The sequence below is a fragment of the Dromaius novaehollandiae genome, chromosome 3 (assembly GCF_036370855.1).
Source record: "Dromaius novaehollandiae isolate bDroNov1 chromosome 3, bDroNov1.hap1, whole genome shotgun sequence".
Classification (NCBI taxonomy): Eukaryota; Metazoa; Chordata; class Aves; order Casuariiformes; family Dromaiidae; genus Dromaius; species Dromaius novaehollandiae.
The window spans coordinates 119,522,967-119,540,985 of NC_088100.1; the positions used below are offsets into that span (position 1 = coordinate 119,522,967).

At 36.5% G+C, this 18,019-nt stretch overlaps 1 protein-coding gene across 3 annotated transcripts in view; it reads left to right on the top strand.

Annotated features, from left to right (window-relative positions):
* Positions 1-18,019, top strand: part of NVL (nuclear VCP like) — a 41,797-nt gene that overhangs the window by 2,914 nt on the left and 20,864 nt on the right. For 2 of the 3 annotated variants that reach the window (XM_064509961.1, XM_026094594.2), the window contains exons 5-17: positions 634-685; positions 1,260-1,529; positions 2,904-3,030; positions 3,322-3,398; positions 3,690-3,824; positions 5,556-5,657; positions 7,678-7,795; positions 8,256-8,400; positions 11,044-11,314; positions 13,248-13,466; positions 14,060-14,164; positions 15,029-15,091; positions 16,390-16,509. In XM_064509961.1, the coding sequence (XP_064366031.1) occupies positions 634-685; positions 1,260-1,529; positions 2,904-3,030; positions 3,322-3,398; positions 3,690-3,824; positions 5,556-5,657; positions 7,678-7,795; positions 8,256-8,400; positions 11,044-11,314; positions 13,248-13,466; positions 14,060-14,164; positions 15,029-15,091; positions 16,390-16,509 (1,804 nt within the window). The remainder of the gene's footprint in view (positions 1-633; positions 686-1,259; positions 1,530-2,903; positions 3,031-3,321; positions 3,399-3,689; positions 3,825-5,555; positions 5,658-7,677; positions 7,796-8,255; positions 8,401-11,043; positions 11,315-13,247; positions 13,467-14,059; positions 14,165-15,028; positions 15,092-16,389; positions 16,510-18,019) is intronic. The other variant, XM_064509962.1, reaches the window with a different exon arrangement.

Sequence of the window (18,019 nt, forward strand, 5' to 3'; positions counted from 1 at the left end):
ATTAGTGGTGCTTCTGGTATTTTTCCACATAGGCCTCAGTCCTGCAAATGGTTTATTTCCTTTGTTTAGTTTTGTTCTTAATCCTTTGTGGGTCTGATATATATTATCCAAATCTAAGGGATACAACTACAAGACAGGATATTCCTTCACAACCAGGTATGAGATTGGAATTAAGATTTCCTAACTTGTAATGCTGTGCATAGTCTCCTGGACTATTCTTCTTTCTAATCCATGACAGAGATAAGGGTCCCATGGGGAATTTAAGACAATGTTGTGATCAGAAGGGCTATTCCAGTCCAGCAGTGATTTGCTACTGCTTTCCTTTTGTCAGCACTGCCGACTGTGTGGTCTCTCTGAGAGCAGAATCAGACTGCTGGTCTGACATCACTTTTCTTGTGGGCCAGCCAGGCTGCTAAGTTGATCCAACTTTTCACAGCCTTGGAAATAATGCATTTTTTTAACTCTTCATGGTACCAAATTTTGGGCATGCCAGTCAGGAGTTGTTTTTCAGTCTTAGACTATGTATTGTGGTTCTCATTTTGGGGAATTGTATTTGTTCTGTTTGTGGGTGTCCCACTCGTGAGCTGCTCTGATACATTAAAAGCGTAGTTTATGTCTTCCTTCCTTGTAAAGGACTGCGGGAAGTACCACGGATGGCTCAGATGGTGATTATCCAGAAGACCTAGTAAGCTGTTTTTTATTGCGATTGCATATATGTGCATAACATATCATAGTATGTTGTGAAATCCCAATGCCCTTGGAGTGTTTAAAAGTGGACATGAGAAATAGGATGATGTATAGTCAGAGCTGGCAGTTCCAACTGAGAATCTTTAGAGCTAAAAGGAGGCTATTTTCTGAAGGAGAAAAAAAAAAAAGGAAGAAGCTGTGGTGGTAATCACTTTTGAAGAAAGTGTACTGGGGGCCCAGAAGGTATCGAATGAAGTGATTGAAGGAACTGACAGGTCTGGTTCTTACTAAGAATGTTAACTGTCACTGGCAGGGGTTATTTAATGGTAAATTGCAAAGGCTGTTGCCTCTTCAACTATCAGATGTACTTTTGTACGCAGTCATTTGATTTGCGGAGCGGTGGGTTGGAGGATACATCGTTACTTCCTCCAGGGAGGATAATGTTAATTGATGTTTATGAAATAGTTTTCACTGGTACTTTTTGCTCTGTGTTGTTCTGTTGATAAAATAATTCAAGTTATAACCTGTGTATTTTACTGATTTTTTTTTTTTTTTAATATATGTATCTGCAGTCTACAAATCACATGAACAGCTCCCTGCTGACCTTATACAAGAAGGGAAATCCTGATTCAGTTCTGACCACTCCAAAAAATGAACCTTTGGAAACCCCCCCTCCTGTGCAAACAACAGCACCCCGAACAAGCACTCTTTCACCGGGAACTCGAGTTGAAACGAGAATCTCTGAAGGTGGCTGGTTCATCGATAAAACTCCCTGTAGAAAAGACTTCTTTGTTGACCTTTCCGAGGATGGAGAAGGAGATGAGAAGAAATTGATTCCTGAGGTAATGTGTTTTACAAGCCAAATGTGATTTAGGTAGCAGGCATGTATATAATTTCTTACCTAATTTGACAGGCTTTTGAAGGATGATATTAAGACTAACAGGACTGTGTCTTTCTTTCTGGATTTTAAAATATATTATTATTACAAACATTCATGCTCTGTTAAAAATAGTAAGAATATTAAAAGGAAAGATTGGCTTGAGCACAGTAGAATGCTAATTTTAAGTTTAGTTTCTGAAGAAAACAGGACTTATCCCATTGTTGTGCCTTGCCAGATGTAATTTTGCACCTTCTGGCCAATTTCAAGCATGTTTGTCTGAGAGGTAAAAGCCTCAAAATTATGACTTTCCTACTATTTTTGAGAACATGTAGTGCTCAGTATCTGAGGAGACCCAGATTAGTGCCCCCACTGAGAGAAAGATAGGTGGAACTTGGCTGCTGTTTCTTGTTTGTCGGTGACTAGCCCAGCTAGTCAGCAAGCATGTGGCTTGCTGCGTAGCCACAGCATGTAGTCTTCTTTAGGCAGTGGTTATGTCTTAGTGAGCTTGGGGAAAGCTGAAGTTTTTTAGACAAACCAGGGCTGTGGAAGTTGAAAGGCCTGGAAGTAACATTGAGTTATAGAGTAGTTAAAATAGGTGCTACCTTTCACCCAAACATATTGCTCACTTTGTGATTATTTTTTTCTCCCTCCCTGTTTTTAACTATGGAAAACTTTCCATTCATATATGGGAGATGGCCTTCATGTAGTAGTGCTGACTTTTTGGCAGATGCTGTTTTTTATGTGAAGGAAGGACTGTATTTACTGCTACTTTACTGTTACAGAAAATGCTTACTGAATAGGCAGGTTTGACAGTCTCTCTGTCCTAGTAGTACTGCATCCTCTTACACAAGGAAGTGATGAATAGAAGGGAGATACCAAATTGTAAATTGTCTGCAATACTGTATTAAAATAAAAGAGGAGTTACTGACAATCTGTTTTTTTTTCTCCTCCTCTGCCTATATTGGTCCTTTTCTTATGTGCACTTACCTTGTCACTGCTGCATAATACATATTTACCGCACTTATGATTTACTAGTAACTAATATTGCTTCCAGTGGAGTAAATATGTTACAATTTTTTTGAGATACAAAGTGGATTGCTATACAGTATGCAGGTTTTTTTTAGTGCAGTAATAAGTATGTATTTTTAGCAAAAACAAAAGACTGATATAATTAATCCTTAACAGAAAAAAGAAAGAATCTTAAGTAAAAGAATTATTTTCTGCAGAAAGGAAGGGTTAAATATCTGCCTTAAATACCTTTTGTTCTTTTAAGTGTTTGCAGAAATTCAATGACTCTGAAGGTTTTGGGTATGTAATTCTGTTTTTTATGCCCTAGAAATCAACAGATTTTTCTCACTTGGAGAGTGAAAGAAAGAAGACAAAGGGTAAGAGAGCAAAAAGAAAAAAAGAAGAATTTCCAGATGTAGATGCACAAATTGAATCTATCTTACTTAAACAGAAAGGTGAGAAGTTATTTCTGGCGTGCTGTTCCAAACAAAGGGGTGGTAGGTGACTGCGGAATCCATGACCGGAGGAGTGTTACTTTTTCCAAGGTGTGGACAAGTGACCTTGAGTGTTTTAAGAAATTTAACCTTTGTGTTGTACTAGAAAATATTCCAGTCCTGTGTCTGCTATCAGAAAATAATTTTGTTCCATGTACTTGGTTGTTTAGGCTGAATTCTTTCTTGTTTTGCCTTGGCAGCTGCTGTTATGCTATGCCTGAATTTGCATGACTTGTTTTTCTTCCTTAACAGTTAAAAGTAAGGGACCAGAGCTTTACCACCCTTCAGTGAGGTTTGAGGATGTAGGAGGCAATGATGAAACTCTGAAGGTTAGTTTTAATTTTAATTGTGGAACAGAGAAGGTACTGAATAAAATAATGCATGAAAAATAATTTAAAAAAAAAAGGAAATCTAGTAGAACGCATCTGCGTGGAACTGAGAATGGTTGCTTGTACCAGCAGGAACAGATTCCTCCCCCCCCCCCCCCGATTAATCTTTCCAAAGGTAGTCACTGAAATTATATGGAGAAACAGAACTTTGATGCTGATCTTTCTGTAATATTAGTAATCTATAATACTAGTTTCTGCAGTTTAAATGGAAGTCTGTCCTGTCTTTAACAGGAAATATGCAAGATGCTGATTCATGTCCGTCATCCTGAAGTCTATAACCACTTAGGTGTAGTTCCACCTCGCGGTTTTCTTTTACATGGACCACCAGGATGTGGAAAGACACTACTTGCACAGGCAATTGCTGGGGTGAGATAGCCTTGAACTTACACTTCTTCCTTTTTGCTTTTTGAATTAAATTTAGAGAAAAAAATAATTCTCTTTTATGATAGGCTAAAGATAGATCTTTTCCTCTATCTTTATGTCTTTTCTCTCATTCTTATCTTACTCTAAAATACGTTCATTTTCGCTTCCTTTCTTTAAATTCCATCTGAATCTGTACTTGATTGAGCCTCATATGAAGAGGGGGCATTGTGGTTGGGTTTTATGTTTAATTTGATTGTTTTGAAGCATTCCCAGGAGAATAAGATCAGCATTGGTATTGAGAAGGCTATAAATGGAAGATATTTCTGGTTAAAATTACCACAGTCTTGTTTTAAGGCTGGGCTCAACCTTACCGTCTTTTATGAGGTATTACAGGGATTCTATTTGGTGACATCTATTAAACAGTAATTTCTGAATTCAGAAACTGGTGGTTGCCTTGCCTATGTCAAACTGACGATTTCAGAACACGTGACATCATCGGCGTAAATAGCTTAGGGTGTGATGGAGGTGTTTCTGCCCTGCTTTGAGCCTGTCTTGGGTATAAGTTTAGGGCTATTTAGGGCTGTTCACTGGTAATCACGGCCGTATTTTTTCCTCTTGTTTTTAGTACAGCTATTCCTTAAAAGTTACAAACTATAACTTTAAATTTAGACCCTATGTGCACATTATGAAATTATGTAGAGCAGCTTTTATCTTTGAAATAAAATATTTAGGTTTATTCCTTAAAAGTTGGTTGGACCCTTCTGACATTACATTTCAAATGTTTTAATTCAACAATTCAGCCATTTGCTTGGTTGGTATTTTTGTTTTTGTTGTTTCTTTTTTTTTAATACCTTACTGAAAAAAGGTACCTGTTCAATGAATCTGTGATATTTAATACTTCAATGGGTATTTTTACCCTGGAAGGTTGCTAATTTTGAGGGGGGAAAAATAAGATCCCTAAGTGAAAAATTTTCATAAAGGAGATGAATCTAATGATTACTTCTTAAATCGTTTTCTTAGATAAGACGTTGCTATGTTCATTTCCATAACTGTCAGTAATACTAATTAAGGCAGTGTCCTTATTGTATAAAATTTGGTGAGTATCTTCTGCAGGCCCCATGTCGTGCCCCCAGTGGTTCTGGTATGTATAAATTAGGTTTTTTGTATGTATTTCAAAGAGTCTGAAATAGTGTATAACATTCATGTTAAAGCCTATCAAAGTGTTTCTTGTTGTTACAGACATTTTTTAATAGCAGAAAACCTTGAATGTGGGATTTACAAGTATTTGTTTGTACATCACTGCTAGGATACTTCTGGAGCAAGACTAAGGGAACCAAACTTGGTGGGATCACCTCCATACTGCTAATCAGAGTTTTTTCGTAGAGGGAAATAGACAGTTTTCTCAAGAAAGGAGCCCAGGCATGAACTGAAGTGTATGTGTTGTGAAGGGTCTGGTCTCAGACCATGGAGCAAAGCTATTTCACATTTCGGACATTCTCTAACAGAATTAAGGGAAACTGGTTTCTGTGTCCATTTCTGTTCACTTGGTCAAATGACTCAGATTCATTTAAAAATGGAGGATACTAGTAATCTTTCTAAAAGCACTTTAAGGCTTACTCTTGATTACATGATCTTTGAGTGTAAAAGGTTTTGTATAGGAAAATACTTCTCCTTTAGGACAGCTTATGTTTTTATGCTCTGGTTATATCCTACAACGTTCCTTGTCTCTTTCAGGAACTTGAGCTCCCAATGCTGAAAGTAGCAGCAACAGAGATGGTGTCTGGAGTGTCAGGGGAATCTGAGCAGAAACTGAGAGAATTATTTGAACAAGCTGTGGTGAGACACCCATGGGAAATAACGTTGAATTGTTTGCCATTTTCTTTGTAAAGATTCAAATTTTGCTGCTGTGGTCTGAATTCGAGTGAATTATTAGTGAGTGAATCTTTATTCTGCTGCACACAAGTCATAGTGTCTGCCCTTCTGTGAGACCAGAATTCCATTGTACAAAGTGTCATGCAGTCATAGAACAAAATGATTACTATTCTAAAATCTTGACAAAGGATAATTTATTATACCAATGTAAATGGAGCAACATAAAGTATTTACCTATATGGAGTTGCTTAGCTTTATTTATAAAAATAAAAAAAAAGTAGGTGCAGTTTATTGTCCTTTCTTTGTTACAAACTTTTTTTTTTGGTCTGGCTTTAAATATTAGTGAAGATCTTTGGGTTTTTTAGGCATAAAATAAGAAATTTTGTACAAATATTGAAAGGCAGGAATAAAGTTACAGTTAAAGTCTTGCTTTGTCTTAATATCAGCATTGAATGCACAGGAGCACTTCTAAGTTACTGCTTGACAGGCCACGGGATTTGGTAGTGATTACATACTCCTGTAATAAGATTTTGAGGCAGCTTGCAGTCTTGGTAAGAAGCAAAGAGAAGCAGACAAGTTGAGATAATGCTAATTTAAATAAATGCAGATTTTTCTTTTTTTTTAATATGTGGTTAATATTTTACTTCCTGAGAAAATTTTCTATTTCTAATTTTTCGAGAACATTCTGCTTTTCCAACTTCATTCCCTTCTTCTACCCTCCCTCACATCTGAATGTAGGGGTTCAGAGTATGTTCCTGTAGAGAAGAATGCTGAACAGGATAAAATGATTGTGAAGTTGTTTCATTATTATGTTGCAGGCTCATTCTACGTTTTAGGTTTTAGAAAGCTTTATTAAGATGTTTTTTAGTGTAAAATGAAATAAAAATGGAAGCACGGTGTTTTTAGAAATTAAATATCTTTTTTATGTATAGCGATTAAAGGGAAGTTGCTATGGAAGTTATTTTTGAAGAAATGAAATTTATTGCATAGAGCATGTTTAGAAATAAAATCTGTTGCCCTTCTGAGAGTCTTTTGCATTTGCTTAAGTCGCTCTCTAGTCCCTAACTCTTGTGCAGGGGGAAAAAAGACATGGTTCTACTCTACCTTGTGCATGTTCTGTGTAGAATCTTCATAGCTTAGTTGCATTTGTTCTCTATCAGATGGAGGAAAAAGTGAATGACAACTAGATGGCGCAGTTAGCGTCTGATAACACAGGAAGTATGGATTTTAAACTGCTATTTTTTATATGGGAATTTAGACTTTTTTGAAGAAGCTTACAGTGTTTTCCTCAAGTATTTCTTTGCACTATTGGTGCTTCTTGATTGATGATCCTTTGTCATGTAAATATTCTTTTCTATTAATTACACTGATTATTATTCTGTTAGTATTGGCTTTTTTATGAGCATGGAATACATTAAATGTTAAAACCCTCATAGGAATTACTTACTGCCTACTTTTGCTCTTTGAACGCGGGAAGGTTCTTGTAGTAATCTTGAACTGGCAGATCATTTTCCTTTCTTTTTTTGGTTTGTTTTTCTTTTTTTTTTTTTTTTTGGTTTCGTTTCATTATGTGCATGGGTAATGCTGACTCAAAACTCTACAGCTCTAATGACATTAAAAAATCCAAAAAAGAGACCTTTTTTCTGATTTCTTTTTTGGACTAAAGTGAGCAAGCAGTCAGGAGGGAACAGTATTTGTAGCAGACAAAGCAACATAGATGTACATCTGAATTTTAACCTAATGTAGTGACATATTGAATCACATGCCTTAATTATTTCACAGCCTCAGCTCAGCACAATTTCGTAGTCTGGCTGCTCTCCTGACACAGTGACTGAGAAGAATAAAATTGTATTGGAACAGGTTGATCGTTCAGTGCATGCAGCAGACTTAGAGTTTTAAAACAAAGAAAATGGGCAAATTCTTTCCCTCTCCTAATACTCTATCTCAGTGAAATTTTGTAATTACTAATATTTCTTTTTCCTAGTCCAATGCACCGTGCGTCCTTTTCATAGATGAGATTGATGCAATCACCCCAAAAAGAGAAGTTGCATCGAAGGACATGGAGCGGAGAATAGTTGCCCAGCTTTTAACTTGCATGGATGGTCAGTTTCCAGAATATCTGTGCTAAGCTAAACTTTTTAATTAACAGGTTCACCATCTTCTTCCCTTCAGTATTGACTCATGCTTGCTTTTGTAGGAATAGTGGTGTTAATTTTTCGTATTTTGGCACAGTTTTGCTGGGGGAGGAAGCTTCTGATAAATGTGACTTGGTATTATTACATTACTTTCACAGCCATATATACAGCCTGATATAATCCTGTGTTCTATAAACAAATATAATAAGAGCTTGTTTCCAATGTTATGTGATGTGTTTTTCTGCTCAGCTGTGCAAAATACAAACTGTTAGTGGAAATACGGGTAAAACAGGAGTTCGGTGTGACTTTCAGTTAGTTTATCCATACTCTTAAGAGTGTTATTGTGTGCTGCAGAAACAGGATAGCATAAAAAGCAGAATAAAGTTGAGAAGATGAGTGTAAGTACTAACTACCTTCCTTCCTTCAGACTTGAATAATGCAGCTGCCACTGCCCAGGTCCTTGTTATTGGAGCGACTAACAGACCTGACTCATTGGATCCTGCACTGAGGCGAGCTGGGAGATTTGATCGAGAAATTTGTTTAGGGATCCCAGATGAAGCAGCAAGAGAAAAGTATGTGTTACAAAGTTTAAGCTTCTTTTTGATAAAAAATTGTTTTAAGTTGGCATATAAATTAAGGAAAAGTATTATATTGTGTTTAGCCCTATATATGCCTGCACACATCTGTATATCAGCAGACACTGAAAAGTGCAGAAGACACTAAGTGTGCATCTACTCTGTCTTAGTACCTGTGTTAACATTTGGTGTGGTTTCATTTCTTATGTGCAAGTCTGTCCTTAGCATTATTTTAGTGGGTTTTGAAGTACCTTAAGAGTACAGATAATGGATTTTAATGTATCTTTTTTTATAGTTGAAGAATTAGGCATTCTGTCTTCAATACTTCCTACATAACTATTGGATTATGAACACAAGTTAGGTATAGGCCCTTTGTTAGTCCTCTTGAGCACATAACTTAAGCAACAGGCCTGGATTCTTCCCTTTCACTCCTTGAGGAAATATGTCAGTCCAGGTGTTAAGCTGGGCTGAAGTCATCCTGTTTTGTGTAGCTTGCCCTTTTTACTCCAAAGATCCATGATTAGTCAGACTTGATTAAAGAGATGCATTTTACAAGTTTTTTGTTTTTCCTTTTTCTAATTAAAAAGGAACTGCTACTCATTTCCGCAACAGTAGAAAAACATAAAGGAAAGAGTGCAAACAGCTGTGGCTTATCTTCTTGTTAGCAGAAGGAAAGAAAGGTTAGAGGATAAGTTCCTTCTAGCCCCACTAATCTTATTTCTAGCTTGAAAAAGCAAACTGTTCTGCTTGTAGCACTGCTTCCTTTATCTCTGTTTTCCCTCAGCAGCCTGTCAGTTGTCAGTACTGAGAACTACTGGCCACTCTCTCACCCTTTTTTTTTTTTTTTTAAATTTAGTCTTGTGATAATTGTTTTCCTGTCCTTGGTTGTGGGAAAACAGTTAAATGATGAGGGGTGCAGCTGAAGAGTTGCCTCCTGAGAGCTTTGAGTCTGTAATATTTGTTGGGTTTATGTTAAAATTATGATATTCCCAGTGCTGTTTCAAAGAATAGTTGTGAATGAGTAAGCCATGGTTGTCTAGCAGCTATATAAAAATCTTGACTGTTTGTAAATAGTTCAGACTATTTACAAGTTGAAGTGTAGTTGTGTTCTTTCAAATTATTCTTTTGTCTAGTTCCTGGATGTGTAGGCTTACCAGAACTTTTGATTTTGCTGTTTTGTTTTGGGGTGGGGTTTTTTGTGTGTTTTTTGTTTGTTTTGTTCCTTTTTTAAGAAAAAGGGTCATATACAAAGAACAGTCTTGTGTTGATTTACTGTGTAATAAATCGGTCTTGTTAAAGGGATATTTTGAACTAGTTTCTTGTTAGTGCTGTTGGTTAGAACATTTTGGTGGGGTGGAAAGGAGAGATGTATGTAGAAATCTTGTTTTACTCAAAGGATTTTCTTATGCATGTATGAAGCAAGCTTGCATAAGAAAATAATATATGTAGAACATAAATTTAGAATTAGCCACTCAGAATTCTTAATGTTTTTACACCTTGAATCATTTGACTAGCTACAGCTGTTGTCAGACAGGTTGAAAAATCCTTGGGAACTAAGCTGCTATCACTAATAAAAATTCAAATGGCAGACGATGGATCCTGTTAGTAGAGAAGAGGAACATATAAAATATACTATCATTTTAGAGTTTTGAGTTGTTAAATAAATTGTTGTATTCAAAATTTTTCTGTAGTTAATTACTTGATCTGAAAATAACTTATACTAATTTTCTTTGAAACGAAAAAATGTGTTAGTGATCTTTAATTCTTTGGCTTGTGCTGCTTTTTAAATTAAAATATTTTCCTAATGAAGTGATGTTTTGCTATTTGAAACAACTTGAACCCTCTGCTCAAACTTCTTCAGCACTAGTATCAGGATGTTGACACTGGATTTTGTCTTTATCTGACCACTGATTTAATTTTCAGTTGTCCTTGTCTGGGAAATGTTGGTGGACCTTGAAGGAGATTTTTCAAGCTTCAGCCTACATACAGAGTGAAAAACTATCTAGGTTCCAATAAAAATCAGTGTAAGGAAGTATAGCACTTCACTATCAATTATATAGAGCTGTTTTGTGTTAGTAGTGGAGAGGTACTGAAGATTAAAAGACAGAGATCCTTACACAGTCTGATTTCATTTGTTTGTTCCTCACAGAAATGGTTTGTTAAGGAAATTCTTCAATAGATAAATAGAAGTAAGGTGAAACAGATGGAATGCAGAGCAAGATTGCGTGGGAACACAGGGCAGCTAAACATCTAAATGAATGGCCTGCTTGAGTCTCTGTGATAGACTCCCTGAGATACAGTCTACCTGTTTAGAATCATGAACTAAGGTTTAAAGATTGTTATATTTAGATTCAGCAAAACTAGGGTTTTTTTTACCCACTGAGTGAAGTTGCTAGCTGATACTGTTGGTTTTCATTTAAGCACTGAAAGGAGATACATAAAATAGTTTTGTGGGTTTTGATATTAGTTACTTTCTAGTTGAGTGCAAGTTATTCCCATTCAACTACTTCCCTTCATGTGGGCTTGAAAGAGACCTTAAATCTTAAATCAATGCTGTTTGTTTTCATATGAAAATTTAAAAGGCTGCAACTTCATCCTTCTTTGTTTGCTTTGCTGTTGTTTTTCTCTCCACTTTCTCAGAATTCTAAAGACTCTGTGTCGAAAACTTAAGCTCCCTGAGTCCTTTAAATTTCATCATTTAGCACATATGACACCAGGTTATGTAGGAGCTGATCTGATGGCACTTTGTCGTGAGGCAGCTATGTGCACAGTGAACAGAGTCCTGATAAAATCTGAGGAGCAGAAATGGAAATACACACAGGCTGGAAGAAACACAGCTGAAGAAAGCATGGAAATTGGAGCAGAAATCCTGGTGAAAGAGGATACCAAACAGCTAGAGCTTCCCTCTAAGGTATTTGTTCTTTCAAGTATGTGCCTTTAACTACTTAACAATAAACCAGTTTAGGGTTTTGAAGGTCTTTGCTTGTAAATCTTCAAACATCTACATAAAATGCTAAATTTAAATTTAGAAATATCAGCTCATAAGCCAGATGGCCCACTCCTGATGGCCCATATGATGAGTCTGAACAAGATGCTCTCAAAAACAAAGCCTTTTAAAAATCATGGTAATGGTTTACACAGGGAGGTTGTTTGTTTGTTTGTTTGTTTCGGTTTTTTTCTTCCCAAGCAGACCAGGGGCTAAAATAGTGGCTATAACTCTCTTCAAAAATACATCAGTTATTTGGGGTAAATCACAGGCTGTGTCTCGTACCTGTAAAAAGTTTGAGAAAGAGGCATTTTAAAAATTATCCAGAAGAAAAGTTAGATTAGCGATGTGACTTGAGCTGCAGAAAGTATCTGTTAATGTGCAGTACAACTGGAACTCTGTTGCAAAAAATAGTGTTTTTGGTGCTAGGATTGTTCTGTGGCCCAACTGACATGCTGTGGTCAGTGAATCAGAACATCTTTATATAGACTGTTGGCCCTACTCCTCAAAATTTTGAGTACGTATGTGCATATTACTTGCTCTGTGCCTGCATTATGTGTGGACTTCTTAAAGACTTGTCTAGAGAAGTAAAACACCTAGCTTTAAAAGCTTATATTTCAGGCTGTTTTAAAATCTGCAGTGTACTCAGATTCTGGTTTTAGAAGGATTGTCAAAGAAAAGTGCTATTTTAACTAACATAAGCAGTGTAAAAAGCTGCAACCAAACTTTTTGTTAGGGTAACATAATCATACTGCATGCCTCCCAGTGTTTCCTGGGGCCTGATGTAGCCAAAAGTGGGGGGACAGGTAGTTGTAGCCTTTTATCAACATCAGCATGATCAAAGCGGTTATTGAGGATGAGGAAATCTAATCATAACAGAGCCATATTTTGATAGCTGGCAGGAGGTCAACATAGTCTAACACAGGGTTTTGTCATTAAAACAGTAATATTATGTTTATCATGGAAAAATAAACATACAAAACCTTTAAAAATAATCCACACAGTTCAAATAAACAAACCCAGTAGTCTCAGCTATTTCACAGTTTTTTCCTAATGACTGTTGAGAAGAGGGAGGGATCAAGAGGAAATATCAGGCACTATGAACACTTTGTTCCTTTGTGGTCAGCTGTAGTGCTATCTGAGTTGCAACAAATATGAAGTGATATTTTCCCCATTCACTGCTGAAGGAAAAATGTGGAAACTAACAGGATTTTTGCAATTTTTTTTCTCTGTCTTGCAATGAAAATCCTGGTACAGTTTTACTTACGGTGCCATGTCACATTGCTTTAATACTGCCTTTCCATGTTAGAATTGGGATACGTTTATGTTGTGAGAGTATGATTTTCTTTGATCAAGTATCTGGTAAGACAAGCCTTCAGGAATCCTAAGCCCCTGAGACCAGAGTTGAAGTTTGGAGCAATGAAGACTTACTGTTGGTGAGGGAGAATCATGTTAGGGAACGCTTAAACAAGTTGGACATATGCAAGTCCATGGGACCTGATGGAATACACTCACGAGTGCTGAGGGAGCTGTCTGATATCATTGCAAGGCCACTCTTGATTATCTTTGAAAGGTCATGGTGTTTGGGAGGGGTTTGTGTAGTGTTTAAATCAAGATTGTAGTCAGTCAATCAAGTACTTTCACCAGTGTTAAATTTACACAGTGCTTGCCTGGAACATTTTTAACCATTAATATTAATTATTAATGTTTTATTATCTTAACTATTTTGTTATATGTGTTATACACAATTTGCTTTTATTTTAATTAATATTACAGTTGGAGAAAGTATTGCTTGGAAAAAAAAATTTAAATTTTATCCCTTGTATAGCCTGTTCTCTCCTTTTCCTTGTACCCTAAGGATGAATTGCAGAGACTTTTGGATTTGCTGAAGCAGCAAGACCCCTTGCCCGAGGAGCAGCTGCAAAAACTGTACATTGAGATGAATGATTTTATTGTTGCACTGTCATCAGTGCAACCCTCTGCCAAGAGAGAAGGCTTTGTCACAATTCCTGATGTGACGTGGGCAGATATTGGAGCTTTGGAGGATGTTCGGGAGGAGCTGACTATGGCAATATTGGTATGCCTTAACATTACTTTCAAAATTTTTTGCACCTTTTCCTAACAAGGAAATAAAGCTGTTTTATATATATATGTCTATTTATAACATGCTGCTTATGAGTTCTAGCATGTTATGAACCAGAAATTTTTGCAATATCTTCATTTGTTTTAAGTCTTGTGCATGTATTTAACACTTCACTTACTATATCCATGGTTTCAGTTTTCAGTATGTTCGCTATCACTGAATCTTAAGTATTCTAAAAGTTTTGTGCCAATAACCTTGGTTACACTGCTGCCATGTGAAGAATTGGAGACTGCTCAGCTGGAAGATTAGCAGTCTCACTGCCAGTCAGGTCGATACTTAACACTGACGCCTAAAGATGACAACTTAGGTAAATAAAGGCTTTGACTCTGAATGATGATGCTTCTCCCATTTTGGGGTACTTATTAATGCAAAATAATATGATACTAATTGATTGTGTTTATTCCTCTAGCCTTTAGAGATTTAGAAAAAAGAACTTGCTTTTGAATGAATTTTTTTCCAACTGTAACAGAAGTCAAAATGTCATCTTGGTTTTTTGTCACAAATAACTGTGATAGTTTCCTTTATAGGCACCTGTGCGGAACCCAGAGCAGTTTAAAGCTCTGGGCCTGACTACTCCAGCTGGTGTTCTGCTTGCAGGGCCTCCTGGGTGTGGTAAAACTCTATTAGCTAAGGTAATAATTTTTCTAAAAAAACTCAAAAGTACTGGAGAATCTTGCAGAAGTGAACTTTTTTGTAGGAATGACTGGGTCTGGATGATATTGACAGAAGTTGCACTTACCAACAGAAATTTAAATTCAAGCCTTTTTGATGAAGTTTTTTTTTTTTTTTGGTCCTATAGTCACTATTTTGCTTGAATGAGAAAAAAATATTACAAAACCCAAAGGAATGAACTTGATTAAGAAGAAGGGAGTAGCAAAGATGGGATTACTGGCTTATTTATGAAGTATCCACTTTTATGGAATTGTTCTTTAACTATATGATGTAGTTGGAAGTGGTCTGCAGCTTACTGTTTTTATTTATTTATTTATTTTATTTACTTCACTGCAAATAATTTTGTTTGCCTTCTCCCTATTTCACTTCTTATGGCCTCCCCTTGTCAATATGTATACTCTTTGAAGTTTACAGATTGCCTCTCATCTTTGTCTGTTTATGTGTCTGAGTTTCTCTTTATCTCCTGTTAATCGTAGAGAATTCTTTAGTACTTGAAAACAATTTCATGATACTTCTGGACCACAGCCTCATTAAACAGATAGAATACCTTGCTAAATCCTCCACCCCACTCCCCCTTAATTAGCTGCAGTTATACTTTGTACTGCTTACTATACTTTACAAACATTTGACAACTATGCTCCTTCTCTTAAGTTTTTTGTAGCTCTGTGGACAGAATCAAAAAATACACATTCTTTGCCATATTATCAGCCTCTGGAATTTCATCAAAACTCGGGGGAAAAGAGATTCCTTTGAGAATCTAGTGTGTTTAATGCTGAAAAAATGGGTGTTCTCTGTCTATATATATCTGTCTTTTCCTTTGATAGGCTGTGGCAAATGAGTCTGGACTGAACTTCATATCTGTGAAGGGTCCTGAACTGCTAAATATGGTATGTGCTGATCATTGTGCTTTTCTTATTTATGGAATTCTTGCCTGAAGCCTGGAGCAAGCAAAATTCCTGATAATTACACAACTGATACTATTACAGCAGAAATTGCTTCATTTAATCTCTGCTTAAAATTTTTAGCAGCAAAGCTGTTCATGCATAACATAAAAAGCTACCTGGCTAGCTTATGTATATTTTGGTTCAAATTATGTGCTTAATGAGATATTAGGCAGATGGAGCTTGCTTGATTAAAGTATGATTTCTAAGTGACCAAATACTTACATCATTGCGTAAACTGGGAAAAAACAAAAAATTCAAATCAACAGCGAGAGCAGTTGGTGATCATGAACTGCAAATCAGCACCTTTCACTAAACAAACTAACTATTCAACATTCAAGCTTGGAAGTGTGTTTTACCAATTATTTTAGCTTCTTAATGGAAGTTTGAAACCTTGGAAAGCAAGGTCATTTTAGTTTATGAAAGTGACATTTAAGGATTTTAATGTTACCTGATAAAAATGCTGTAGTCTCAAATTTTGAAGCACTGGACTTAGAAATGTTGTGAAAAAATGTTAGTCTCTTTTAGAATTAAGAGAATGTGTTGAACTGAAAAAGGTGGGTACAACCCACATCTTAAGCAAGTAACTGTAACAATCTTTCAAGTTAACAGTAATATGGAAACTAAAACCAAAATGTTGGATTTGAGTATTTTTTCCCAGACTCTTTTTTATGTATACTTCAAGTGCTGATATCAGGTGAAGAACTAACTCTTTAAGTTAATGAGGAGCCCTACTTCCTTGAGGAGGACAAAGAAAATATATGGCTGTGATTGTATCAAAAGATGTTTGGCAAAATGAACTTAGCAACCTCTTCCGCCCTCCGGTATTCAGGCAGTTACTATATGAACTTTTGATGTTCATTGTGTTAAAATTGTTCACTGCATTTGTTATGAAAAGTTAAAGTTCAACAGGGTCCTTAATGAAGAATGTATTTGTTAACTCTCTTAATCAGAATGATGGCAAGTTACACTTATTCCCCAGACAGCAGGAGGTTTGTTTTTTTTTTTTTTTTAAATTGTGAGCCCGAGTACTGGGAACTGTCATAAGTGAGCTAGTGACAACTAGTTCACATGTAAATCTAGTTTGGTATAAAAATAGATATAGCAGACTTAAATGAAGTAAATCGGTTAGCTGGTTGTCCTTCTCCCTTGGAAAGCACCTCAAATTGTGTTTAAAATTGGAATTTTGCAAGCAAAATCTTCATGTCTTACATCGTTTCACTGTGATTTGTCATCTGCTTCAGTATGTTGGTGAAAGTGAACGTGCTGTACGTCAGGTATTCCAGCGTGCCAGGAATTCAGCCCCTTGTGTTATATTTTTTGATGAAGTTGATGCTTTGTGCCCTCGGAGGTCCGACCGTGAAGTGAGTTTGAAAATATCTTCATAAGTAAATATCTCAATTGTAGCTTTTAATGGTAATGTGCTTGCGACAGAAGTAGCTGAAGGGGTATTCTGTGTAGTATCTTCCAAGAGCAATAATCTGATAGCTCATATTTGAGCAAAAATGTGTTGGTAAAATTTTATGAAGTTTAATATTTTTGTTAGTATCTACGTATATATCTAGAAAATGGGGATATCCACCAATTTTGACTATGTAAAGCTGTAGGAAAAGGTGAGGGAGGACAGTTATTATTGTGATTAATTTATGACCATATCCTGATTCCTGTATGCAACAATAATGCTTATTTCAGTATGTACTGGTCTGGACAGTGTGAACTGAGTCATGAAAATATTTGAGGCAGGAACATAAGTGGAACGTATTACACCTCAGCGCTGTTCCACTCTCAGAACTTTCTGTCTTGATTGTGTTTTGGAATAATATCCCAGGTACTGTCTGTAGATTTAACTTCTATTTTTGAGGAGTTTTATTTTACTAGCACAGATCCTTAGTGTATTGAAAGGAATGCTGCTGTTTTAAACACTTGCTCTGTTTAAGTAGAGGAAATGCATCTGTTTTTATGATACCGTACATGTATGCTGATGCCTGAAAGAGCAAATAGATAGGCTGAGTATAGAACGATACCATTTAGACATTGCCATCTGTGATTTGAGCAGAAGGACGGTAGTCCCAGTGTGTGGGAGAGAGGTAGTTCGATCAACTGTTTCCGAGTTGAGCCTTATCTTTCAAATTCACATACTTCGCTTCCTACAAGAGGCAGGCAAACTGAAAGGTTCAGATTTGACTCATTCAATGTCCTGAGGCAGTTGTTCCCACAGAGCTGTGCAAGAAGGGAGCCAGTACTAGGTACTGCTCTAGGCATGGATGAAAGCCAAGTGGGGAACAAGTGTGCTTCTGCCTCATTCTTTTCTACCTCTGTTTCTTTTCTATAGCAGCAGGCAGTAACTTGGTGCCTAGATGGCTGAGCCCTGCTCTTTAGAGCCTCCTTTAGCCAGGTAGAGGTGCCAGTGCTGTCTGGGCAGGTGACTGGTGCCTGTATTTCTCAGGTTATAATACTGATGACAGTCCTTGGGATTCATGGTTGGAATTCTGGGGTGTTTGGTATTTCCATTGGCTTTTTGAAACCTATGTGCATTTTTACCTTATATTCTGATTATCTGTATGCAGACTTGTATTTTTGTATGTTTAAAATAAAATTGTAACACTTAGAAAAACATGCTTCAAAACCATCAAGGAGTTTTACTGTTTAGTTGAACTCTTGTTCTCTCCCTCTCCCTCCCCCTCTGTAACTCTGAAATAAAATTCAGGTTAACCTATTCAGTTAGGTTGTAGGATATCAATACCATGGAGCTCATTATAACTATTAATTGTTCCTTTTCAGATGAGCTCAGCTGCTGAAACTGTTGTTTCGGAGGTTTAAGTATTTGGAGAACTTTTTTCCAAAGCCTCAATATTGAGAAGCTTTGAGGTCCTT